This window comes from Trachurus trachurus (assembly GCF_905171665.1).
Source record: "Trachurus trachurus genome assembly, chromosome: 17".
In the NCBI taxonomy this organism is placed as follows: domain Eukaryota; kingdom Metazoa; phylum Chordata; class Actinopteri; order Carangiformes; family Carangidae; genus Trachurus; species Trachurus trachurus.
This window is the reverse complement of record NC_139900.1, coordinates 22,331,886-22,353,668: the sequence shown is the minus strand read 5'-3', so window position 1 is coordinate 22,353,668 and position 21,783 is coordinate 22,331,886. Positions and strand designations below refer to the sequence as shown.

Below are 21,783 nucleotides of genomic sequence, written 5' to 3'. Positions count from 1 at the left end.
TGTGCTCTTCCAGCAGCATCCCTGCGGGAAACCTAACAACAACGGGCAACTCTCCTCTCAGATCATTCAGCAACTGGATTGTGTCCAGAGGAGCTGCAGGACCTCAGGTTTCTAGGTCTGGGCTGCTTTCTTCACAAGCTGAGGGTTCAGGAGTGTTTCAGCAGCTTCCATGGCAGTACCAGCAAGTCCGAACACGGAAAAGAGGCACAGAGTATCAGCCGAAGAACATCAAACGCAAAAGGACCCATGGCTGGATCAAGAGGATCAGCTCACGAGGAGGCATAGAAGTCATATTGCGGCGCATGTTCAAGGGACGGAAATCACTCTCACATTGAAGGATCCTCTTGGAAAAAAATCTTTAGACTTTCAGGAAACTGACATTGGTTCTGGAAAGCAGGAGGAGACCAGCAAAGAGAAAGATGGTGTAAACTGGAGTGTGTTGGGAATTTCCTTGAATCTGTCCTTAAGTCTGGTCATTTTGCCAATAAGTTTTATTGAGGCTAATCATTAAATGTTATGGATTTTTTTCTTCTGTGGTTGTGTGATATTTGTTTAAAAGACAGAAATATGACTTTAATAAAACAATCTTGCAAAATCATTGCCATCTTAGTTGTCCACTTCTGTTTGACTTGGAAACAAATGGCTTCCCTACAGAATATGTTATACATGCATGATTGAAATAAGTGCCTAGCAGTGATGGTTTGAAGGCAAAGTCCTTGTCTCAAGAAACAAAATCTTGGCATCACAGTTGCCTGTCATTTATTACTAATAAAGTTGTGGCTTTTTTCAACTGAAGCAGTATAAAGACAGCATCAATTATGTACCTATACAGTATTTGAAAAGCAGGGAGAGAGGACTTTTGCAGACGTGTAGTGAGTCTTTCTGGCTCTTGGTTATCTCAAGAAAAGTGACAATTCCCTCAGAAGCATGTCTTATATAACTTAAACAAAGCCATAAATCACAAGTTGTGATGACTGAAAACTAGACAAGAGAAACTGGCATGAACATATTTTATATGCCAAATACCAGAAGATGAAATAATATATACATACATACAAATATTTTATAGTATGTGTTTAAAAGTTAATTTGGGAGCAGGTGGTTTTAATGTATGATTCCCCTCTAATTTACACATTGCATATTTTCATTTGTACCTACAGTCATCAGGCTTTTAATTTTTCTGCAAATGGTAGAATTCGTATTCGTAAACTTTATGGGGAAATTGCAGTGCAGCTGATTGTAAAATGAGTACTATTGATGGTCGCTCATTGTTCTTCTCCGCTTATTAGTATAAGTTACTGTAAGGTAAGCATAAACCCATAGCACACGCTACACTATATACGTAAATAGACGGACACTAGGAAAGTGCTTGTGTTGTTTTCACTCCTAACTGCATGCCACTACCGACCTTTACTGGAGGATTGGTCTGTTACATAATCACTTTTTAACCAATCAGCGCAGAGCTTTTTCTCCCTCGTCACGCATCGCTCGCTGTTCGACCAATCAGACACGTCGAGTGTCGGACTGTAACCGCCCCCGAGCAGCCGAATAACAAAAATGGAGTTGTGAACAAGTAGCAACTCAGCTACCGAGGACGTTCATTTTCAGGTTTTTATGTGAACACCTTTACGCGAGCGAAAGTTTCTACTCGACTGAAGAACCGCAATGCGACCATATCAAAGTGACACGTAGTTTGTATTTTGTAACAGCGGCTGTACGACGCTGTCGAGCGGGTAAACAAACCGGTATCATAGCTACGACAAAGACAACCAGGTTTAGCAGCTAGGCTAAAAGAGTAGCATCTGCTCGTTTTCGCTCTCGCTGTGCGGAGCTAGTCAACAAACCAAGAGCGTGACTCGGGCAAAAATGGAGAAGGTGGGTCCATACGTGGTTCTTTATTTAATTGTCATGTGAGATAGGTTGCTGTTTTGTTTTGTTTTAACACTGAATGTATAGGAAATGACAGACATGTTGCTTGTGTGGTGGCTAGTCTGTCACTGGTTAAATTAGTTTCTCTGCCTGTGATACTTGGCCTAACCACCCGGGACTTTCCATGTGTTACCTGTGGGCAAGAATAATAATTTTTTGCTCATATTGTTTTGCATTGTGGCGTTCACAGGGAGATTTCCTGAAGGGACTACCAGTCTACAACAAAAACAACTTCAGCAGGTTCCATGCAGACTCTGTATGTAAAGCATCAGTAAGTGATCCCGTCTGTTCTCGATGTGCTAACATTACAATACAAACACATGTTGGCACATTATGGTTTAATTTGAGTCATTCACGTTTTGTCACATGGTCCTACAGTGCTTCTTTTTGTCTGGTTTAAATTGCTGTTAGTTTACACACTAATGTGCATCTTAATATTGTTTCAGAACCGTCGACCCTCTGTGTATCTTCCAACACGGGAATATCCATCAGAGCAGAGTAAGTACATGGAACAAGAGGATGCTCATTGGGCTGGAGAAACTACACATTTGTTAAATGTTGGTATTGTATGTTTTGTTTTATCTGACTGAAGCACTACTCTCCATCCACACCTATGTTTTTTGCTAAATCATGGTCACAATTTCAAGGAAGTCACTCTCATTTCTAGACTGATGGTGTGACTCAGAATGAGTAGAAAATCTAGAGTTCCCACAAAGATAAACAAACTGAGTCTTTTGCACCAAATACCTTTTTGTGTCTCTCATGATCAAACAAGTATCTGTTGTTTTTCCTCAGTAATTGTCACAGAGAAGACAAACATCTTGTTACGATATCTTCATCAACAGTGGGACAAAAAGGTAAGGATTTTTTCTGGGGGCTCATAAGTGCTGGTGCTAATTGCGTTATCTGTGAAAGGAGAGATCCTTTGTGTTGTTAATAACTTGTTAAATGTCATCTTTGTTTTCTTGTGTTTTCAGAATGCAGCAAAGAAGCGAGAGCAGGACCATGAAGAGGGGGAGAACACGGCGCCTCCAAGAAAAATTGCCAGAACAGATAGTCGAGAGCTGAATGAGGATTCTTAAAGCAATGTGCTGTCAGTGCACACCCAGCAGAGACTGACCTGCATAAACGAAATGCACACACAGATTCAGGAGTTATGTTTGCAAACCCCAGCCTTGACACTGAAGCACACAGGATCGACATATTTCTGACCACAGTCGTCATGACATTAATATCAAAAGCAGAGAGATTTCTGCAACCAAAAGCTTTTTTTTTCCTCAGTTGATTTACAGCTTTCACTCAATATCCTTTTCTTCCAAAAACCTATGCCTCAGATTTTGGTCTGTAGTTTTAAGAATAACATGCGTCTACCTCCTTATTCCTAAACCCCACTGGTTTTCATTCACGTATGCTCACAGTTTTCTTTTGAATATGCAGGGAGTTCAATCACTGCTCCTCTGCTGCCATTTAAGTTTACACTTATCGTTATTCAAACCATCTCTGAGATATGTTTTTTTTTTTTTTAAGTTAAGGCAGTATATATATATGAAGTGGTGCCATCTTTAATGGCTTCCACTCGTTTGTATTTTTTTTTAGTTTTGAATTATGTAATGATACAGTGATCCTTTAAAATATTATTTTAGTTTATCATCGTTTATGTGATTACTGTCATTACAGTAGCAGAAGGAAAAAAAAACAACTTCATTTTGTTCCATGCTTAGATTATTGATAATCAATTCAGTGTTTGTTAAAGACTGTGTTATGGAAAAAGATGAGAACAGAAAGAGATGTTCTCACGTTTTTTCAATGAATAATGGTTTATTGCCTTAAGTGGATGTGAGTGTGTTTTCACAATGTCTTAGATTGTCCCCTTGGTTTACATTGTTGTTTCAGTGAGAAATGATCCACTGCTGAGTTGAGTGGATATTAGAATGTTCTTTGATCGAGGATGCATCTAAGCCAATACAGTCATGGTAGAGGAAACAAAAATTTTTTGTACAGTTGTGACTTGCAGATTTTGTAGCCACATTCATGACTTAATGAGCAGAGCTTGTGTCTTTGTATTTGCATGGTCAGCACAGTGTTTTATGATGGGTACACAGGTATGTGTAAATATACACTTTAGCTCTACTCCCATGTAGACTTCTTGAAAGGGCTGCTTGTTTTACCGTAAATGTGCCATTTGTGTTTGCTCATAGATGGCCGATCAGTCAAGTCTGGATATGTTTGGACATTCAAGCTTTTGGTAGCAGGGCTAAGGAAACAGTCTGTGTGTGCTGCTCATTAAGGTGTCGAAGCTCATCATAATGCTCCACAAGTCCTGTATATTTGTACAGTGTGTATATTGTTCAGACCCTTTTACCAGGTAACAAGACAACCACTCACTCATTATCTTCCCCCACGGCAGCCATATTGTTATTTCACTTTGTTTAGCCAAATAGTTCTTTTACATGGGAGGGATACAAGCCAGAGTTTGAAGAACAGAACACACAAGAGTATTTTACTTCATTTTGCTTTGCACCTTTGGAAAAATCACTCTTTGCAAAATTATAAAGAGTAATCTTCTGCAGATTATGTTTGTGTTGTCACTGTTTGGCATGGTTCAAAGTCTAATTTGTAACCGATAAATGTTCAAAGGTTTACAGTGTGTATTTGCAGTTTTCATTTTTGCTGCTCATGTAAATCAAACAAAGACGCACTGTGAGCTCCTCAAGTATGACTTAGAACTACAGATTAACAATGTGTTGTTTTCCCAGGCTCTCCATAGGAGGGTGTGGTAATTCTACTTATGGTTTGTATCACATCACCTGATTAAGTTTGGAATGTGTTTATTGTTTCAACCCATTCAAGTTTATTGTATAAATGCATTTTTTTTGTCAATTTCAGATCTTGTTCTGTATAGACTACTATATGAATACAATACAGTAAAAGTTGTAGCTCACAGTTGTTAGAAACTTTTTGGGGGGGTGAAGAAGATCTCCTCTTTCCTGTGAGAAATAGTCTGAAATGGTAACGGGAAATTATCTTTTATTTTTTAATGTTATGTTTTTATTATTATTCAAGAGTGCATATACTAATTTAAAAACACAAATCAATCCAGCAACATGGCTTATCATCCAGTGATATTTATTAACTGTTAACAAAATCAGCCAGTGCATTATCTCTAGATGGATGTTTATTCAAGTGAGATTTATTTGCATCAGAAGTACATTCACTAATTTATGTAGTAAAATAATTCATAGAAAATCAAAGTTAAGAAAAATAGAATATTTTTCATGGTCACAGTGAGTATAATCTGACCTATTGCGGAAGAATACAATGGCTTTGAAAGTGCTTCACAACTGAAAAGACATGGTGGACACGTAATGCATGCACATAACGCAACGTGCATTCAATACAGGCATCGGAATGAGAAACAAACCTAGGATGGGAAGCTGCTGTTCATGTCCTTTTTTTTGACAAAAGGGCTCATTGATGACTGGGTCCTTGTTTTGTTCTGTTTTTTTTTTTTGTCGTTTTTTAAAAAGATCCTTCACATCAACATATTCTGTTCAGTGCAGTTGAAAACCAGGCAGTCTCATGCAGAATTTCAACCCCAGATAAAGGTTTCTCAAGCCCTGTTCAAGTAGATACACTGACTGTACATATTTAACTTGGAAGCTAGATAATCAAGTGTTAGATACAGTATAATACTTTGTGTGAAGTTAGTTGCATCGAGATTGAACGTCTAATGTCACTGACCTCAGGTGTGGTCCTTGTGACTAACATGTTCTCCTACAGTACAGGTGTGTCACTGTATCTGACTTGTTGCCTGAACATTTGTACATTGCTCTCCATTCAGTATTTTAACATTGGCATGGCTGAACGTTTATTAACTCTTTGAGCCAGAGTTTTCTGAATCGGTCGTTTGTCTTGATTCTCCTTTATCTGACTCATTGGAGGGTAATTCCTCTGCGGTTGTGTTTAACTCATACCTGTTGGGCTGAGTGTTAGTGGACTGGGTTGGTGGTTGTGTCCCATTTGCACACACCACGGTGCCCTCTGACTTGCTGAAGCTGAACAGCTTTCCAGGACTGAATGTCCTGTTGGGTGACTGTGACCTCTCCTGGCCACTAGATGGAGCCGAAGAGGCGACAGTTGACCCCGGCGTTGCTCCGACCGCCACTGCCGGCTCTTTCTTCACCTCAGGCGACTTCAGGAACTTCAGAAACCCTGGGAGCTTTGCCTCGCCTCCTGTCGGTGACTGTGCTGGTGAGCGTGTGGTGCCGGAGGAGAACTTCCCCTGGAGAGGGATGATCTGTTTTAGCTTCATTACGTTGTTGTTTCCCAGCAGGGAGCTGGGTCTCTTGGGCTTGTCCCCTGCCTTCCCCCCTGATACTTTGTCGTGGTGATGCTGGTGCTGGTTGTCCGCCTTGTGGTAGTCGCTCTCCTGTCGGGCCTCGGCCTGCAGCTCGGCCTGACGCTGAAGCTCATCCTCCTCGCGCCGGCGTCTGAGCTGCTGCTGGAGGTGCTGCTGGGCCTGCTGCTGCTGAGAGGAGGAGTCATGGGATGAAAGAGAGGAAAACAAAGGAAAGTCAGAGAGATTAGTATAAGTAGAAATATACATGTGCAGTATTAAAAATTTCAAAGACACCATTCAGACAAAGTGGCACTGATGTGAAACACAATCAAACAAACACACGTTTCTCAAGAAAAGGCTGCACTAGTGTACATTTTTGGACAATGCACACTAACAGGTCGAGGGAGACATAGGGGCATGTAGTATGTAGAAATATGATAGAAACTGTGCAGCCAGCATCAAACCCAACGTTGGCTGAAGGTCTTTCAAGATATGATACAACTATACCTTGAAAGCTTCCCTTTGTCGGTACTCTAGCTTGGCCATCTCTTCTGCTACCCAGCCAGGGATATCAGGGATGGCAACATGGATGACGTACTTTAGGAGGATTGCAAAGTGCTGTAAACCACCGAGACCACAAAGGGACAGGCTCAACACGCAGTTGCATCGAGGCACACAATCACACTCTGTTTCTTATCCTGTATTTTCTCCATAGACAAAACAACATAATTCAACATCTCATACAGTACACATACCAAAAACTCCTGTGAGGTTTTGTGGTCATTAGGGATGTCACGATAATAGATGTTTTGGTATGATTATTGTCAGAGAAATAATCACTGTATTACGATTATCACGATTATTATACATTAATTAATTTCACAACACTATTAATGTGTAAAATCAAATATAGTTAAAATTGACATTACTAATTATAAAATATTTAAAATATCTATTAAAATATGGCCAATTATTAATCCGCCAGGGGAAGTGTTTGAAATATCATCGATACCAAATAAGTTAATTTTAACCTTTTTTTTTTTTAATTACAAATGACACTAGCATTTAAATTCCTACCAATTCAATGCTACGTTAGGTAAATAGACCAGTATCTGTGCATTTACCTTTATTTTGGCGCACATCTGCCGACATGATTCATACATAATCTTTTTTTGGAAAGTGACGGTATTTAGGAACCTCAATTAATTGTGACATTTAATACCGCGATTAATTGTGAAAACAAGTAATTGTGACATCCCTAGTGGTCATTAATGAACTTAGTTCAGAAAGTCACAACAGGAAAAAGCAGGCCATGCACATATATGTACTTCTTTTCTTTTTGTGTCATATTGAAAAGCTGTCATTTTACGAGTAAAACTACATTTTCTTAGAACTGCAAAAACTCCTGAGGACAAACCTGCTCTTGTACACAGGTCAGGACAGTGCATACCTCCAGTAAGACGATGGAGATGATGGTCATCTCAGGACTCAACCAGGGGAACAGACGCTGGAGCTGCCCACACTGACCTATCAGGTAACAGTTCACCATGATGGCTATCAAGCCCATAGCCTCCATTGCCGTCTGTTGTTCAAAATAAAAGAGAGTGAGTCTCATATGCAGCAGGTACACTGTGCACACTGCAGCCTTGTCTGACATTTTCCAAAACACAACACCCTGACCTGCCACTGTCCGATGTTCCTCACTCTCCTCCCAAAGGGCCTCTGAAGGCTGGTGCACAGCTTCAGGGCATCGCTGCGAATCTCGATGATGTTGTTGATAAGAGCGCACATGGCCGCTAGGGGAAACGCCGAGGAGAAGAGCACCACGTAGCCAAACTGAATGAACATCTCCTGGTAGTCCTGAAGTGTGTCCTGTTGGGGACGGACAGACATGAATCGGCAAAAGCAGATTCATACATAGACAGACTGTTTTGAATTTGAGTATGCAGTCCCACCTCATAAGTCTGCATGCAGCTCTCAATTTCAGCCTGGGTCAGAGAGACGGTTTTGGGTTCTTCAGGTGGATCAATCCACGACTTCTTGTCCTCTTTCCCCTCACCAACGTTCTTCCTTCTCTGACAGAGAGAGTAAGATTTCTTCGGAGAGGACGCAGTGACGTTCTCCCTGGTCTCCTGTTAAATTAAACATAAGATACTTTCTCTGGTGACTAAGACTTTAGATTAATCTACAGTCTAGAACGTAACTCATAAAACTACATTAAATACTTTGTTACATGAAAGCAATGATTGGTGATGATGATATTTCCAGGCTAAATCAGTTAGACAGACATGTTTTCAGTGCAGAGAAAAAAAGACTAGACCACAAAGCTGCAGTGTGGGGTGATTCATGGTAATAATAATAATAAGCAGACCACATACTTGACCCAGCAATTCACAGTCACTGTCCTCGTCACAGCTGTCAAACATAGATGGATCCATGCCTTCCTCTACCAGAGTCGGACTGTCCTCCAGGGAGCTGCGGTCACCTGCCTGCATTTCTGTTGTGACATCCTGGTAGTCGACTTTCTCTGTGAAGCTGACTTTACGATGTTTCAGGACACTGTCATTCATATCCCACTCCTCTTCCGTGAGCCTGAACCCAGCTTTCAGATCCCCTCGTTTCTTCTGTTCGGGGTTACCGTTGGCGCTGTGACTGACGGGGATCCCTCTGGGACCCAGGAAGGAGTATGTTTTCATGGAGGCTTGGGCCTTGCCCAGAGCCAGGCTGCCATATTTGACCATGATGGCTTGGAGTAGCTCCCAAAGCACCTTTGGGGTGAAGACACCCAGCTTGTTTTGCTCATAGAGATAGGGCTGGAGGACCTCTTTGATGTTCTGCAGGAACTGGCGAAAGATCAGTAGAGTGGCTAACATCTGTGATGAGGAGAGGAACATCTGTTACTGTGCTAACCACAGGAAGTGCAAGAGCGAAAAAAACAACAACAACATGCATATCCAAGAATTGTTTATCAAGCACAACTGATGTTAAAGGGATAGTTAAACATTTTGGCAAATTACTAGTTCCGAGTATTTGCTTCATGTGTCTTAATGTTACATAATTATACATGATATTTCATAGCATGGCAAATGTGCAGGTCACAATTTCTCCACGAGAGCGTTTTGGAGTTGTTGGATTGTGTATTTGATGAGTTTTGAGGGACAGGGGACCGTTCACCTCCACTGTGGATCTCAAAACAACATGCACCGATAATTAAAGGTAATTAACCTACCTACTCTTATGACTATAGGGATTATGGCAATAGGCAAATTTGCCAAAATATTGAACTATCCCTAGTGGTTTTTGCGACATGATACAGCTTTTGAATGGAGGCAGGTTTAGAGAATGGTCAACAAACTTTGACTCAATGTTTCATTTTGTCTGTGACTGTGAGTTGCTGCTACCTCCTTTAGTCGCTCCATATCCTTGAGGTAGAATCCGATGTAGAAAAGGCTAAGGTAAGAATTGATGAATTCAAACTGTAAACAACCAGAAAACACAACAGGATGTCAAACAATTGCTCAGTCAGCATGAATTATCTCTATTCATCCATTCAGCTGAAGCATGACTTACAAAAACCATCTTGATGATGAGATTATTCTCATAGGCACTCGGAAGTCTGTAGTTCTCTGGGTGAAGAAATATGAGAAATGTTACTCAATATGCAGATAAATGAGAGCAGAGAGGCTGTTTCCTTCCTGTTTTATCATTACAATTGTTCCATAAACTTCATCTACAATCATCATAGCAAACGCTCCACACTAGTAGCATAAAAATATATTCACACTGCCCTTAGTTACAATCACTGGCAAATGTGGTCCATTTTAATTCAATATTTTTTGTGGTAATTCCTCTACAGAGATCATTTAGATAGTTATGTGTCTCTCACCCATGTCATTGAGCCAGTAGGCGATCTTCTTATATACTTCATCACATATAGTTACAGTAATGGCCAGAAGTATCTTAGGAATGAATCTTGTAATACCAGGTAGCTCCTGAATCTCCATCACCACTTCCTGCAAGGTGAATTAGAAGCATGATAAATATTTAATGAGTCCTATTCATATTCGTATCTACTCTCACATCCCAAAGCTATTTTTAAAAGACTATTAAATGTGTCTGAAGCTCTTTTATATACAGTCTATGGTCTGAAGTGGCGAGACTTATATATTTGAATATAGCCATTTTAACCAGTTGAAAATGAAACAAATAACAAATCTTCAAACACAGATTGTCAGGTGAAGACTGCATCATTTATCAGGTGAAGACTGTGTTGCCTGCATTTCTTTTCAATTGACAAGTTTGCTGTGTTATCTGTTCAGACCTGCAGTTCCAGGCAGAGGAGCATAGCGAGGAAGACAAAACACAGACAGAGGAGGCAGATGGGCAGGCTGACCAGCCATCTGAACACGGCTCTCTTCCAGGGCGGGTAGTAGAACTCCTCGCAGCCTGTTATGGGACTGCAGCGCTTTACACCCTGCAGAGACAGCAGCAGACAGAGAGGGTGGGTATTTTCCTGGATTACACTCATCTACAATCACCTAGAACATAGCTTGAAAATATGCAGAGGAAACAGGCTCAAGGAAAAAAGACATTTGCTTGCTTTGATTGTTTAATAGCTGCATTCTTTCTATCTGATAAGAATCTGTCTCGGCCTATCAGAAAATAAAACACAAATGCATTTCTAACATGTTTTCTTCGGTGTTTCAGTTGATTGCAGAAAACAGGAAATGAAGATGAAGCACTAACACCCACTAGGCCTACACCCTGAGGAGACATTTCTTTAACCTGGATAAAGGTTGTTCTGTAAAAACATATTAAACTAAATCTTGATCCACTATATGTCTAGTCTTGACTGATACCACCTTGTTATGTTCCACATGCGCCGACCTGTGCTCCCATCTCTTCTAACTCCTCCCAGAAAAGTTATGCGCCCAACGTGGGGCTCGAACCCACGACCCTGAGATTAAGAGTCTCATGCTCTACCGACTGAGCTAGCCGGGCTTGGTGTGGGAGCCCCACATGTTGCATAAAATGGGCCAGTTCTGCCCCCCCTATTTCCTTAGTCACCTATTCACATGCTGCCCCTCCCCCCGTCCTCCACTACACACAACACGTGGTGACCCATCCCGCTCCACCCCCGCTCCCTTTCTCAGACAACACGTGGGGTTTGAAAGACGCTTCTCTTGTAAACACACATTTCCTGGTATTGTTGCAGAGTGAGACATGTGCTCAGATAGGACAGCAGATCTCAAATTTCATCTGAGGAAAGTCTCACTATGTGACTTAACTCATCCAACTTTGGATTTAGATTTTCACCGTCTTCACACAACACAAGACACAGCAGAGACAACTGCACCGTTTGGCCTGGGCCATGGAGACAGTCCTCACCCTGAACTGTGGCCTGGGCTCCTCCAAGGACTCGGCAGGCGTGTCCAGAGTGCCCCACCTGTAGGCCAGTTCTGCCTCTCGCCTCTTCCAGCGCTCCAGGAACAACGTCGCCCACACAACGTTGAAGAGAGCAAAGACCACACAGCAGATATCCTGACTGGTCTGTGCCAGACCGTAAGACAAACAGAAAAACTAATACAACTTCAGAAATTATCATCACATTATAGAGTTTTCAGTTGTTACAGTTAAAGGATGACACACTTTGGCAAAACCCTCAAGAATCTGGATCCTATGTGGAGATTTCTTTGTATAATATCTTACAAAGTCCTGATCAGAACATCCAGCCCAGATGTTATTATATGTGGAGTCATAGTTTCAAATATCTGGCCAAGTATACAGTATCTCCAAATTCTAGGGCTTGTGACCCCATTTTGACATCACAAATTTCTAGCGACCCCGCAATCATGTGCAGTCACATGATTGCGGCTGTCAATCAAGATGCGCCAGCAGATATTTTTATATGCTGCATTTTATTTGAACTCGATTATATTCGAGAAAGTGAAATTATAGAATACCGTTGTTTAGGATTGTGTGTGGTGTTTTTAATCATAATTTTAAAAAGAATAATAATTAGTTTAAAAAATATTTTTATCAGTAATCTTTCTTTCAATTACTAGACATTTCAGGCGACCCCATTTGGATTCCAGGCGACCCCATGTGGGGTCCCGACCCCAAGGTTGAAAAACACTGTTCTAGGGTATTTTGCACAGTGATGTTATTTCAAGAATGTTAAAGGACAGAGGAAGCAACTCTTGTTATGGAGAAGGTTTCACATACCTGGTCAGCCTCTGCTAGTATCCAGAGCAGAAAGCCAATGACTGCAGGGTAAAGCATGGAGTTGGTGTAGAAACCCAGCCAGGCAAAGTACATGCCGATCTTCACTCCAAAGTAGTCGGAGATATCGTCTGGAAAGAAGATGAAATTGTAAACACTGTGGCTTTGGGAAGGATTAAACAATTGACAAACTGCATCAGCAGTCTCACTCAGGCCTGCTGTTTACTGTATTGCTAAATTTCCTTCAAAATAATACTGTGAAATGTTTCCTACCCAGGGGCTGTCTTTCACATACGGCCTGGACCCAAGATGTCATCAGCTGCTTGAGGATCCTCTGCTCATGGAGAGGAAACATTTGATTGATCACCCCCCGGGCTATCAGCTCTGGAACTAGAAATTACGAAATGAACATTTAGTATCTCAGGTAACTTTTGGTCGATGTTTTTTATGTTTCTTTCTTTTACAAACCGACATCTAAAAAGTTACAATAATTAGCTGATTAACTACTGTACTCCAATGGCGAGGGAACTTTTTAATGAGGATGAGATTTTAAACAGAGCATGACCTAATAAACAGCAGTTTTTGATAAAAAGCATCATAATCACTGAATCAAAAGTGATTGAAACTGTAGGTTTCAGAGGTGAAACATTAAACTGCATAAAAAAGGTCACCTACTCATAATAAATAACTTACTGATTGGCTGTCCCTCCAGGAAGTGAATGTTGTGAAGCACCTCCCCCTGTTTGGCTCGCAGGTTGTCAAGCCAGTATTTAATGATGCTCTGACGTTCCTGAACGTATTTACAAATAGAGGGTGAAAAGGGAGAATGAATGATGTGATTAATACTGAGATCAAATCAAAATGAATATGACCCGGCAACACTGACATACGACTCGCATGAACCACAGTTTTGGCCTCTCACCTGTGAGGTGAAGAAGCAGGGCTCGCTGTCTATGTTCTCATAGATGTTGGCCTCCTCACAGGAAAAGCGACGCATCCCACCACCGAACTGTGGTTTGATGGCCTTGTGCATTTCCATCTGTTCTGCTCCACGCAGCAAGCTGAGGGCCAGGAGAGAGGGGTAAATGGAAAGCAGGATTAAACCTGCCCAAGCACACACATTTGGCAGCAGATGTGTGACATATGAAGTGCATTATGGGCATACAAACAACAAATACACACAAACATAAGTGTGAGACGACTTGTGTGGGTTATACACTCTGAAGTTACTGACTAAGTATAAGCAGTTGAGTGACTGCATCTACAAAAATGTCAAAGAAATCCTTGTAACTTTTAAATTAGAGACACCGATACAAAACAAAACAAGACTAAATCAAAGATGTAATGTGTGGTGGCCCCACTTCAAATCCCAATTTCATCACCCCAAGGTAGTCAGACCAAATCACCAAACGCAAGGATGAGAGATTATGCTGTATTTCTAAATAAATAAACATTTCAAGAGAAGCTCAGAGGAGATACATTACCTTAATTTTGTTTTTTTGCTATCATTATAGTAAAGGTGAGTGTAAGACAAATCAGGGTGTAATGCAGCAAAGTGCCACAGGCTGGACTTGAACCCAGGTCGTCCTGACCGGGCCTAACCAAAGCAGCTGTACTCCACCAGGTGAACCAACAGGGGGCTCTGAGGCAGACTTTGTCTCTCTCATACTGTAGTTAGCACCCTGCATCTGGGGCTCACCGTCATCTAGCTTTTATTTACTTCAAACATCAGAATGTAACAGGCTTTTATTAGAAGCAGGGCTTCATGTCCGACTCCAACTGTTTTCAGTCTGTAAAGTAGCCTAGTTTATTTGCCCTAATTGAGGCGCGGCTCAGTGTACCTATCAGGTAGACTGCCTGTAACAAGTGGTGTAGCCCAGACCCTGGTTTTCACCAGAAACTACATCTGGTGAACATACAGTCAGTCAAATAGTCAGCTACATTCAACATTATTTCACTATTATGTTGTACAATAGTCTAAAATGTTACCAAAAAGCCAATAGCACTAATATTTAGATTTTGGCATTTTTAACCAGCATTCCAAGATACTGTAAATCCTCAAATCAAACACCAGTGCTGATCAGCTGGAAGTGAAGACCAGCCAAAATATTTTCACTCAAAGCAGTTCAAACAAAGACAGGAACACAAGTGCCCACACACCCACCCACCACACCACACCTCACACATCCACACAGTTTCAGAGACCTACTTCTCGAACGTTGTCGTGATGAAGAAGGCATGTGCCTGTGTGTGTTTATGCTGTCGAATCTGAATGCTGACTTGTGGGATCCCCACACGAATCTGGTTCAGCAGCCACAGCAGAGTATGGTCATCTATGGAATCTGGGGGGAGGGGGGTAAATCTTTGTTTTAACTTTTAAGATTGAGAGAATACTTATCAGACAATTAATGAACAACAAATGTGAATATGAGCATCAAAATCTCCAAGTTCCTACGGCAACAATCATTTAAATTCTTCACATATTTGCAGGCAAGTTCGCCCAAGGCAGGAAATGATGAGTTTGCTGCTGCATACAGAAGCTGATCCAAACCCATCAGTCACCAAAGGGCCAAGCAGCAGCAGGGAGGTCAATCCACTTCAATCCCTGTCCACATACCGTATATCACACTCCTTCCATTTCCTTAGGTTAAAAAACAGCGTATAACCCACACTTGACTCTTCTAGTTCAGCTGAGTCCATTCAGAACATTCCCACAACTATCCCATTTTATATTCTTCCTTTATAATTACAGTAATAAAAGCATTTCATTCCTAAAATTAAAAACAATTCATTTAAAATGACAGAGAATTTAAATTTACCCAAACACTGAAACTAGAAACCTAGAAGGAGCACAAATGCGCTATTTACATTAAGAGGCCTGGTGATCTTTTATATGCAAAGCTTTAAAACAAATTTCTTAAATATGTCATGAATTTAGTTGATGATCAGCCGTCAATCATTTACATTTGCGTCAGCCACAAAATTAATAATTATTATATTTGAGGTTTAATACAGGACCTAACAGTGCCACCATATTTGAACCCTGGGAGGTTAAATTATTCCAGTTTTTTCATCGTATTTTCTTCACATTGTAGAATATTTGTGGCTGAACTGAAGATTGAACACTGTTGACACATTTCTGTGCCATTTAGGCTTCCTGAATACTAAAAACAGCAAACTAGCTGTGTTTGCTAACATTGACATTTTATGTGCAAACACTAAAAAGGTTAAAAGCTTTTGAAGTCTTAGTTTGCATGTGAGTGTTGCGTTGTGTTGTATGGAGGAAGGCCGTCCCAATGAAAATGTGCACACATTGAAAACTTACACAACATACACAGCAAAAACATGCATACACACACTCTGCATTTACACAAGCCACCATGTTAACACAACCTGAAATCGGCTGCTTGTGTATGTTAATGTACTGACTTCTGGATACATACACGCTGGCATGGGCACATGGATAGCTGTGTGTGTATTTTTCATTGAGCCTGGAAGTTGTTTTAGGGCAGCAACACCTGTAACCACTAGAGCCTACCATCACGCTATGGAGGTATTTTTATGGGGCTTTGGTTCACCAGACTTCATGACCTGTCTGAGGTCTGGTAAACAAAGGCAAAAATACCAATTGTAGAAATTTGACATGCATAATTATGCCAATGTCCTGAGAAACACAGACACAAACAGGTCAAATTTACAGAAATAGAAAACACCACACCACCACACCACTTTCACAATAAAATGTTTTTTTTTCTCATCACCTTCATTTGATGCACTTCATTTCTTCGCCTACAAGTAAAAGCTACTATTATGCACCTCATAATCTACAAAAGGCAATTGCTGACTAAATAAGACCAACTACTTATTAAAATTTAAGACCCATATGTGAATACTCATGTTTTGAAGTGATGAAATGCACAGCGCTCGATGCCAGTGTATACGTATCCAGAAGTGAGTACATACCACACTGTGTTATGATGGTGGGGTCTGTAAAAGCTCAGTGTGTACAGATATGCATGTTTTGGTCTTCAGTGTATATGAGTACATTTTCATTATGCATGTGCACATTTTCATTGTGTTTCACCCTGATCGGCCTCCCATCGAATTGCAACTGTCAGTACAGTGACTTCAGACAGCCAGACCCCTGCACATTTTGTCATGTTGCATAAAAAAAATCCCTCATCAATCTTCACTCAATACTCCATAATGACAAAGTGAAAGCTGAATTTTTTATTTTTTCCTTTTTACAAATGTCTGAAATAGGTAAAAACTGAAATATCACATTGCCATAAGTATTCAGCTGTAAGACTTCCTCCCATTTATATTGGGTTGTATCCAAAATCACTCACTCATTCACTGTTTCCTATTCAATATTCAGAGATTCAGTGTAGAGGATTTATATATTGAGCTCATCAGTAAAATGAAAAAACACTTTTATAGACTACTGGGGTATTTCTCTCCACACCATTTTTCTGTCTTTCAGCGTGAGTGCAATGCATGATGGCATGTAATTGCTTGCTTAGTGACCATCGGATATACTCTACTTTTCACACTGCATTGTGCGATACTATGACTCCACTATTTAGGGCATAATAATTTTCTCACTATACATTACAGCACTACTACTGTAAATGACAAACTCATCACAAAGTGGGTGATTTCAGACACAGCTGTAATCATCCTTAAGCCGATGCACCTGATTGGCTTGCACCTGTGGTTAATTAAGCTGATTGGAGATGATTAGGAAACATGCACACCTGTCTATATGAGGTGCCAGAGCTAACAATGCAAATCATTGCAAAGAGCAAGCACCATGAGAAGGAAAGCTACCTGCAGAGCGCAGAGATGTGACTGTGTTAAGACAAGGGGAAGAATACTCAAGTGATCAAACTTGTAGGGAGAGAGGGGCCTTGGTAAGAAAGGTGACCGAGAAGAACCTGATGGCTGCTGGCTGAGCTCCAGAGATCAGACTCAATCTTCTGAGTCAAACTACAATGTTAGTTTTTTTATGCAGTCATTTATTTTACAGTATATAGAGGAAGAAAAATCATAAGAAAAAAGGCACAGATGGGCTGATTCACAAATCATGTCCACAGCTGCAGCGTCTTTAACATATCCTGGAGAAGGGGCACAGGTACTGTACTGTCTGTAAATGGATGAGAAGTAATTGTCCCCAGAGAACATTTTTAAGTCCCAGCGATACGCCTGAGTGGCTGGCTGCCCACCAAAGACATTAAATGAGGATGCATTGCTCTCTCTACAGTGAAGGACAAACAAGGAAAACAGGCAGGAGCTTACCGCACCTGGGAATGTCATCAGGATGTCACAGTTTTCGGTGGGCACCATCTTCAGCCAAGACTTGCGAGACATAATGTAGTGTCTGGCCTGAAGAAGGCGCTTACCAAATAATTTATCTGAAAGGTGGGAGAAAACAGTGGGGAGGGGGAGGGCACAACAGGGGGAGAAGGTGAGACTGAGTCAGATTGGGGTTAATAAAGTTTGCAGTGATTACAATAGGAGAGAGGGCTGAGGAGAGAGTGTGAGAGAAAAGGGATGGGCAGGTGGTGAGATTTTCTCATCTGGGTGATCAAGGACACAGATGACAGGTTAGTCATTAGTACCACTCTTTACTGACGCTATTTCTTCACCACATTTTCTATCCTTTCTTTTTTCTTGCTCCAATCATGGAGACAAAAGGACAGAAATGTCCAAAATAATCGCTCAGTCAGCGTGAAGGTTGACACTGCTGCAATGGTCATATGACTGAGCAAATGCTAGAAAACAAACGGACGATCTGTAAACTGACTGCAGTGTAAACAGCCACCGACTGGCTGTTCAAGTTTGTGTCTAAAAACGAAGGCAAAGCGACAGGCCTAGGTTTTTTCCAGCAGTGAGATCCCACTTATCACAATACAGGCGCAGTGGTCATCATTCTTGCTGCTTCGCCTTTCACACATTGGTCCTCGCTTTACAGTCGCTCTTAAATTCCACAGTGACTGACCAGTGTCTTCATTGTTCACTGAATCGTACTGAGACCGTGTGTGTGTGTGTGTGTGTGTGTGTGTGTGTGTGTGTGTGTGTGTGTGTGTGTGTGTGTGTGTAGTCAGGGTTTCATCCTGCAGCATACAGTAACTGCACTGTCACCTTATTTCACTATGTCATCATCATTGCTGCTGTCGCCTCCTTGTTGTAGTATCACATTTTAAACCTACATGACACTTGATAAACTGCATGTGTAATACATGTCAGAAAACAATGCAAACAGGGCCGTGTTCTTGTTCTCATGCATTGGAGCTGCAAAGAATTATGATGTATAAATCACTGAGCAATACTGCTGATTAAGCTGTGTGTGTGTGGGTATGTATGTGTGGGTATGCCACAGACTGTGTGTGTGTGTAACACAATGATGAAATCCAAGCCAAATCACTGACACCCAAATGCTTTCTTTTTCTTTTGTCTTGCAGGCGCTTTATGTTTCCGAGTACTTCAGACTGATTGTCTCTGATTGTCACTGACATGATTGCTCATTAAAGGTGGATGACAAGCAGATACAGCTGCATACATATGCAAATCTCTCCTCCAGGAAGCAGCAACATACTGTGTACGTATACATTCAAGGCCACATTCTCGTGTGTGATGATAGGATTTAATGCCCAACTGTAGAAGAGTATTTTCTGCACTTTTCTTTTTGTGTGAACAGTTATGATGAACCATAGAGACTCTGCCATCATTTGAAGTTTCTCAGCATGAGCCAGGGAATCAATATTATTTATTAGCTGTTACTGAAACATGCATAAAAGTGTTTTTGATTCAGAAAAAGACTCCTCCAAGAAAGAGTGAGTTCTGAAATGCAGTCTATTGTGGAAACATAGCATATCATTTTCTATAAATGGCCATAAAAACTGACAATGACAATTATCCAGGGGTTCAATCCATCAATCAGCCAAAAGCCCATTAAGTGTGACTGGCCATACAGTAATGACAGGGCAGAAATTTACATTAAAAAGCTCAGTTTTACAGTAGATCACCCGTTGAGATTCTCCATCTGACAGACCCACACATTTCCACCTGTAGGGAGTTACACTCTCAAGCTCACCTCACTTGCATCTTGTGAATACAACACAAAGTGCACTGCACACAGAAAGCACACACACACACATGCACCACAAACCAGTATAGGCAGGAAATCAAGCCTCTGGGGTGACAGTGGATAGACTCATCATGAACTGTCATGTCCATTTCTCAACACATGCAGGCAGTTTGCCTCATAAAGCAAAGTAATGAAGGCCATCAGCAAAATCATCATTCACATACCATAGCTTGGCTGAGGGGCTACGGCACAAGGATAGAATTACAACGAGAATCATTAATACTGTTCAAACAGATGTAGATGAGGGCATGGCACGCTAATGTTTCCAGATTACTTCGGGCTGTGAAACTGCTCACTTCCAGTTAAGATGGTGAATGGTTATCACTATCACTGCCAGAGGCACTGCTGGCACACTCCATAGTGGTGCAGGAAAACTCACCTTTGCAGTCAGAGAAGTGTCGGCCCATTCATGGAGAGCCCACAACAGGTTCCCTTTACTGGCTGTACCAACCTTGAATGTCAAAAGTCCATTTGTTTTGCTTCATAACTAGGGCTCCTGTCCTGATCCATCCTTATATTTTCTCAAATTGGTTTCAAATTTATAGAGGCAAACAAAAGCAATTGCTGCAGTGGCACTGCTGAAGCTACAAGAAGGTATAAATGCATGTGGTCAGACTTTCTCCTGGATGTGCATGGTCCAGGGGGCCCAAAGATGGACATGGGCCCTGGACCACCTTGGACCAGGTCATAGTGAACTCAACAAAGGTTATAAATATGTCAAGTGCCTCTTAATAATCCTGATAATCTAAGCCCAGCACTAGCCAATTGTTTACTCACCACCACAGAGAGACATTTGTCCGGTGAAATCCTCAGTAACGCCTGGAACAAACACCGGACACATGTGACACCTGAGCCTGAAACACAATCTGTGACTCTCCTCGGAGTGGCTTCAGTGTGCCACAGTCCGTCGGGACATGCACCTCCGCCGCGTACAGGGAGTCCCTGCATGCACCTGTGGACCACAAAGCCCATACTCTCCCCGGGCCTGTCTGGATCGGAATGCGCACTATGTAGCGGGAAGATGCAAAAAAAAAAGAAAAAAAAGAAAGAAAGACAGAAGAAGACTCGCCGAAATGAAAACCCTATCACAATTAGACTGACCCTTCGCGTCCACAGTGAAGTCTATTAAGCATCATTGGCTGCACCGTGTCGGTCATGCACAGTAGCCTAATGTCCCTTAACCTCGTCGTTTTAAATGAACATTAACACTCAGCCCCCCCCCCCCCCCCCCCCCCCCCCCCCCCCCGTCCCGTAATTTACCGTCTTCTCCTCTGTGACACTCACCGATCACGGCGGAAGGTGATAAGGACGATTGTTGCTGCTGCTGCTGGTTGTTGTTGGTCCTGTGCTGCTGCTGCTGCTGCTGCTGTTCGCCTGACACCGTCCTCTCCATCCTCTCCCCTGCCCCGTCGCTGTCGTCGACGTCTGCCGCGCTGCTGCTGCTACTGTTTACAGTAGCGTCGGTATCAGCTGCTCCGGTGCCCGCCGCCTGCATGGTGCTGTACAAAGGGGAAGGGAAGGGGCGGGTGGTGGTGGTGGTGGGGGGGGGGGGACTGTTGTGTTTTTACTGCATGGTCGTTGCATAAACCGGGGATACCCTTAGTGCTTGGTGGTGTGATGGATGAGCAGGAACATGATCATGGCATCTACACGTTACGCGCACCAGTCGTGACTGGGTAGTGACGACAGAGTTGAGGGGAGCACCGCGCAGGCTACAGGTCTGAGAACAGTGACTCACACACTGTGTGCCGTGTTTACTGCTGCACATGCACAGCTGAGTGGGGATCAATCGCACTCCATAGGTTACTATAGGCTACTGTGTCCCACACTAACATTTCTGCACTGTACACTTTTCTGTAGATACATTAATTCATTTTTCATTCGTTTTGATTTATTCCATTCATGGTATACATTCTACACATGGTTGCGCACATATTTACATAATGTAGCCTACACATTGTCACCATGGATGAAAAGGAGCAGGATTAAGAAAATGTATAGTCGGCTACCTGCCCCTCTCTGTTGTTATAGAATTACATTGGCTTACTTCACCAATATTATACTCTATTTCAAAAGATTAAAGATTAAAGATTTAAATCATACATACTATACAATACATTGAAATCATAAGTCACATTTAGGA

The 21,783-nt window shown here is 41.8% G+C and overlaps 2 protein-coding genes across 2 annotated transcripts; one reads left to right on the top strand and one right to left on the bottom strand.

Moving 5' to 3' along the window:
- Positions 1-1,537: 1,537 nt before the first annotated feature.
- On the top strand, positions 1,538-4,846 carry LOC311000788 (DET1- and DDB1-associated protein 1-like). Its single transcript, XM_083991626.1, has 5 exons — positions 1,538-1,875; positions 2,120-2,200; positions 2,376-2,427; positions 2,725-2,786; positions 2,907-4,846. The coding sequence occupies exons 1-5, from the start codon at positions 1,867-1,869 to the stop codon at positions 3,009-3,011; spliced, it is 309 nt and encodes a 102-aa protein (XP_083847752.1). The 5' UTR covers positions 1,538-1,866; the 3' UTR covers positions 3,012-4,846.
- Positions 4,847-5,388: 542 nt separating this feature from the next.
- Positions 5,389-21,135, bottom strand: ano8a (anoctamin 8a; the record flags this gene model as incomplete). The annotated part of the gene is made up of 18 exons (XM_083990880.1): positions 5,389-6,457; positions 6,776-6,886; positions 7,719-7,850; positions 7,949-8,140; positions 8,224-8,400; positions 8,647-9,141; positions 9,670-9,744; positions 9,839-9,894; positions 10,155-10,281; positions 10,590-10,742; positions 11,657-11,818; positions 12,494-12,621; positions 12,764-12,880; positions 13,184-13,280; positions 13,413-13,551; positions 14,700-14,832; positions 17,794-17,904; positions 20,925-21,135. The coding sequence occupies 18 exons, from the start codon at positions 21,133-21,135 to the stop codon at positions 5,801-5,803; spliced, it is 3,273 nt and encodes a 1,090-aa protein (XP_083847006.1). The 3' UTR covers positions 5,389-5,800.
- Positions 21,136-21,783: the final 648 nt, after the last annotated feature.

Excerpts from the sequence above, each read along its gene's own strand:
- LOC311000788 (XM_083991626.1), top strand. Across the intron at positions 2,428-2,724 it reads GGAATATCCATCAGAGCAGA|TAATTGTCACAGAGAAGACA; the intron begins GTAAGTACATGG and ends GTTTTTCCTCAG. Across the intron at positions 2,787-2,906 it reads ATCAACAGTGGGACAAAAAG|AATGCAGCAAAGAAGCGAGA; the intron begins GTAAGGATTTTT and ends TTGTGTTTTCAG.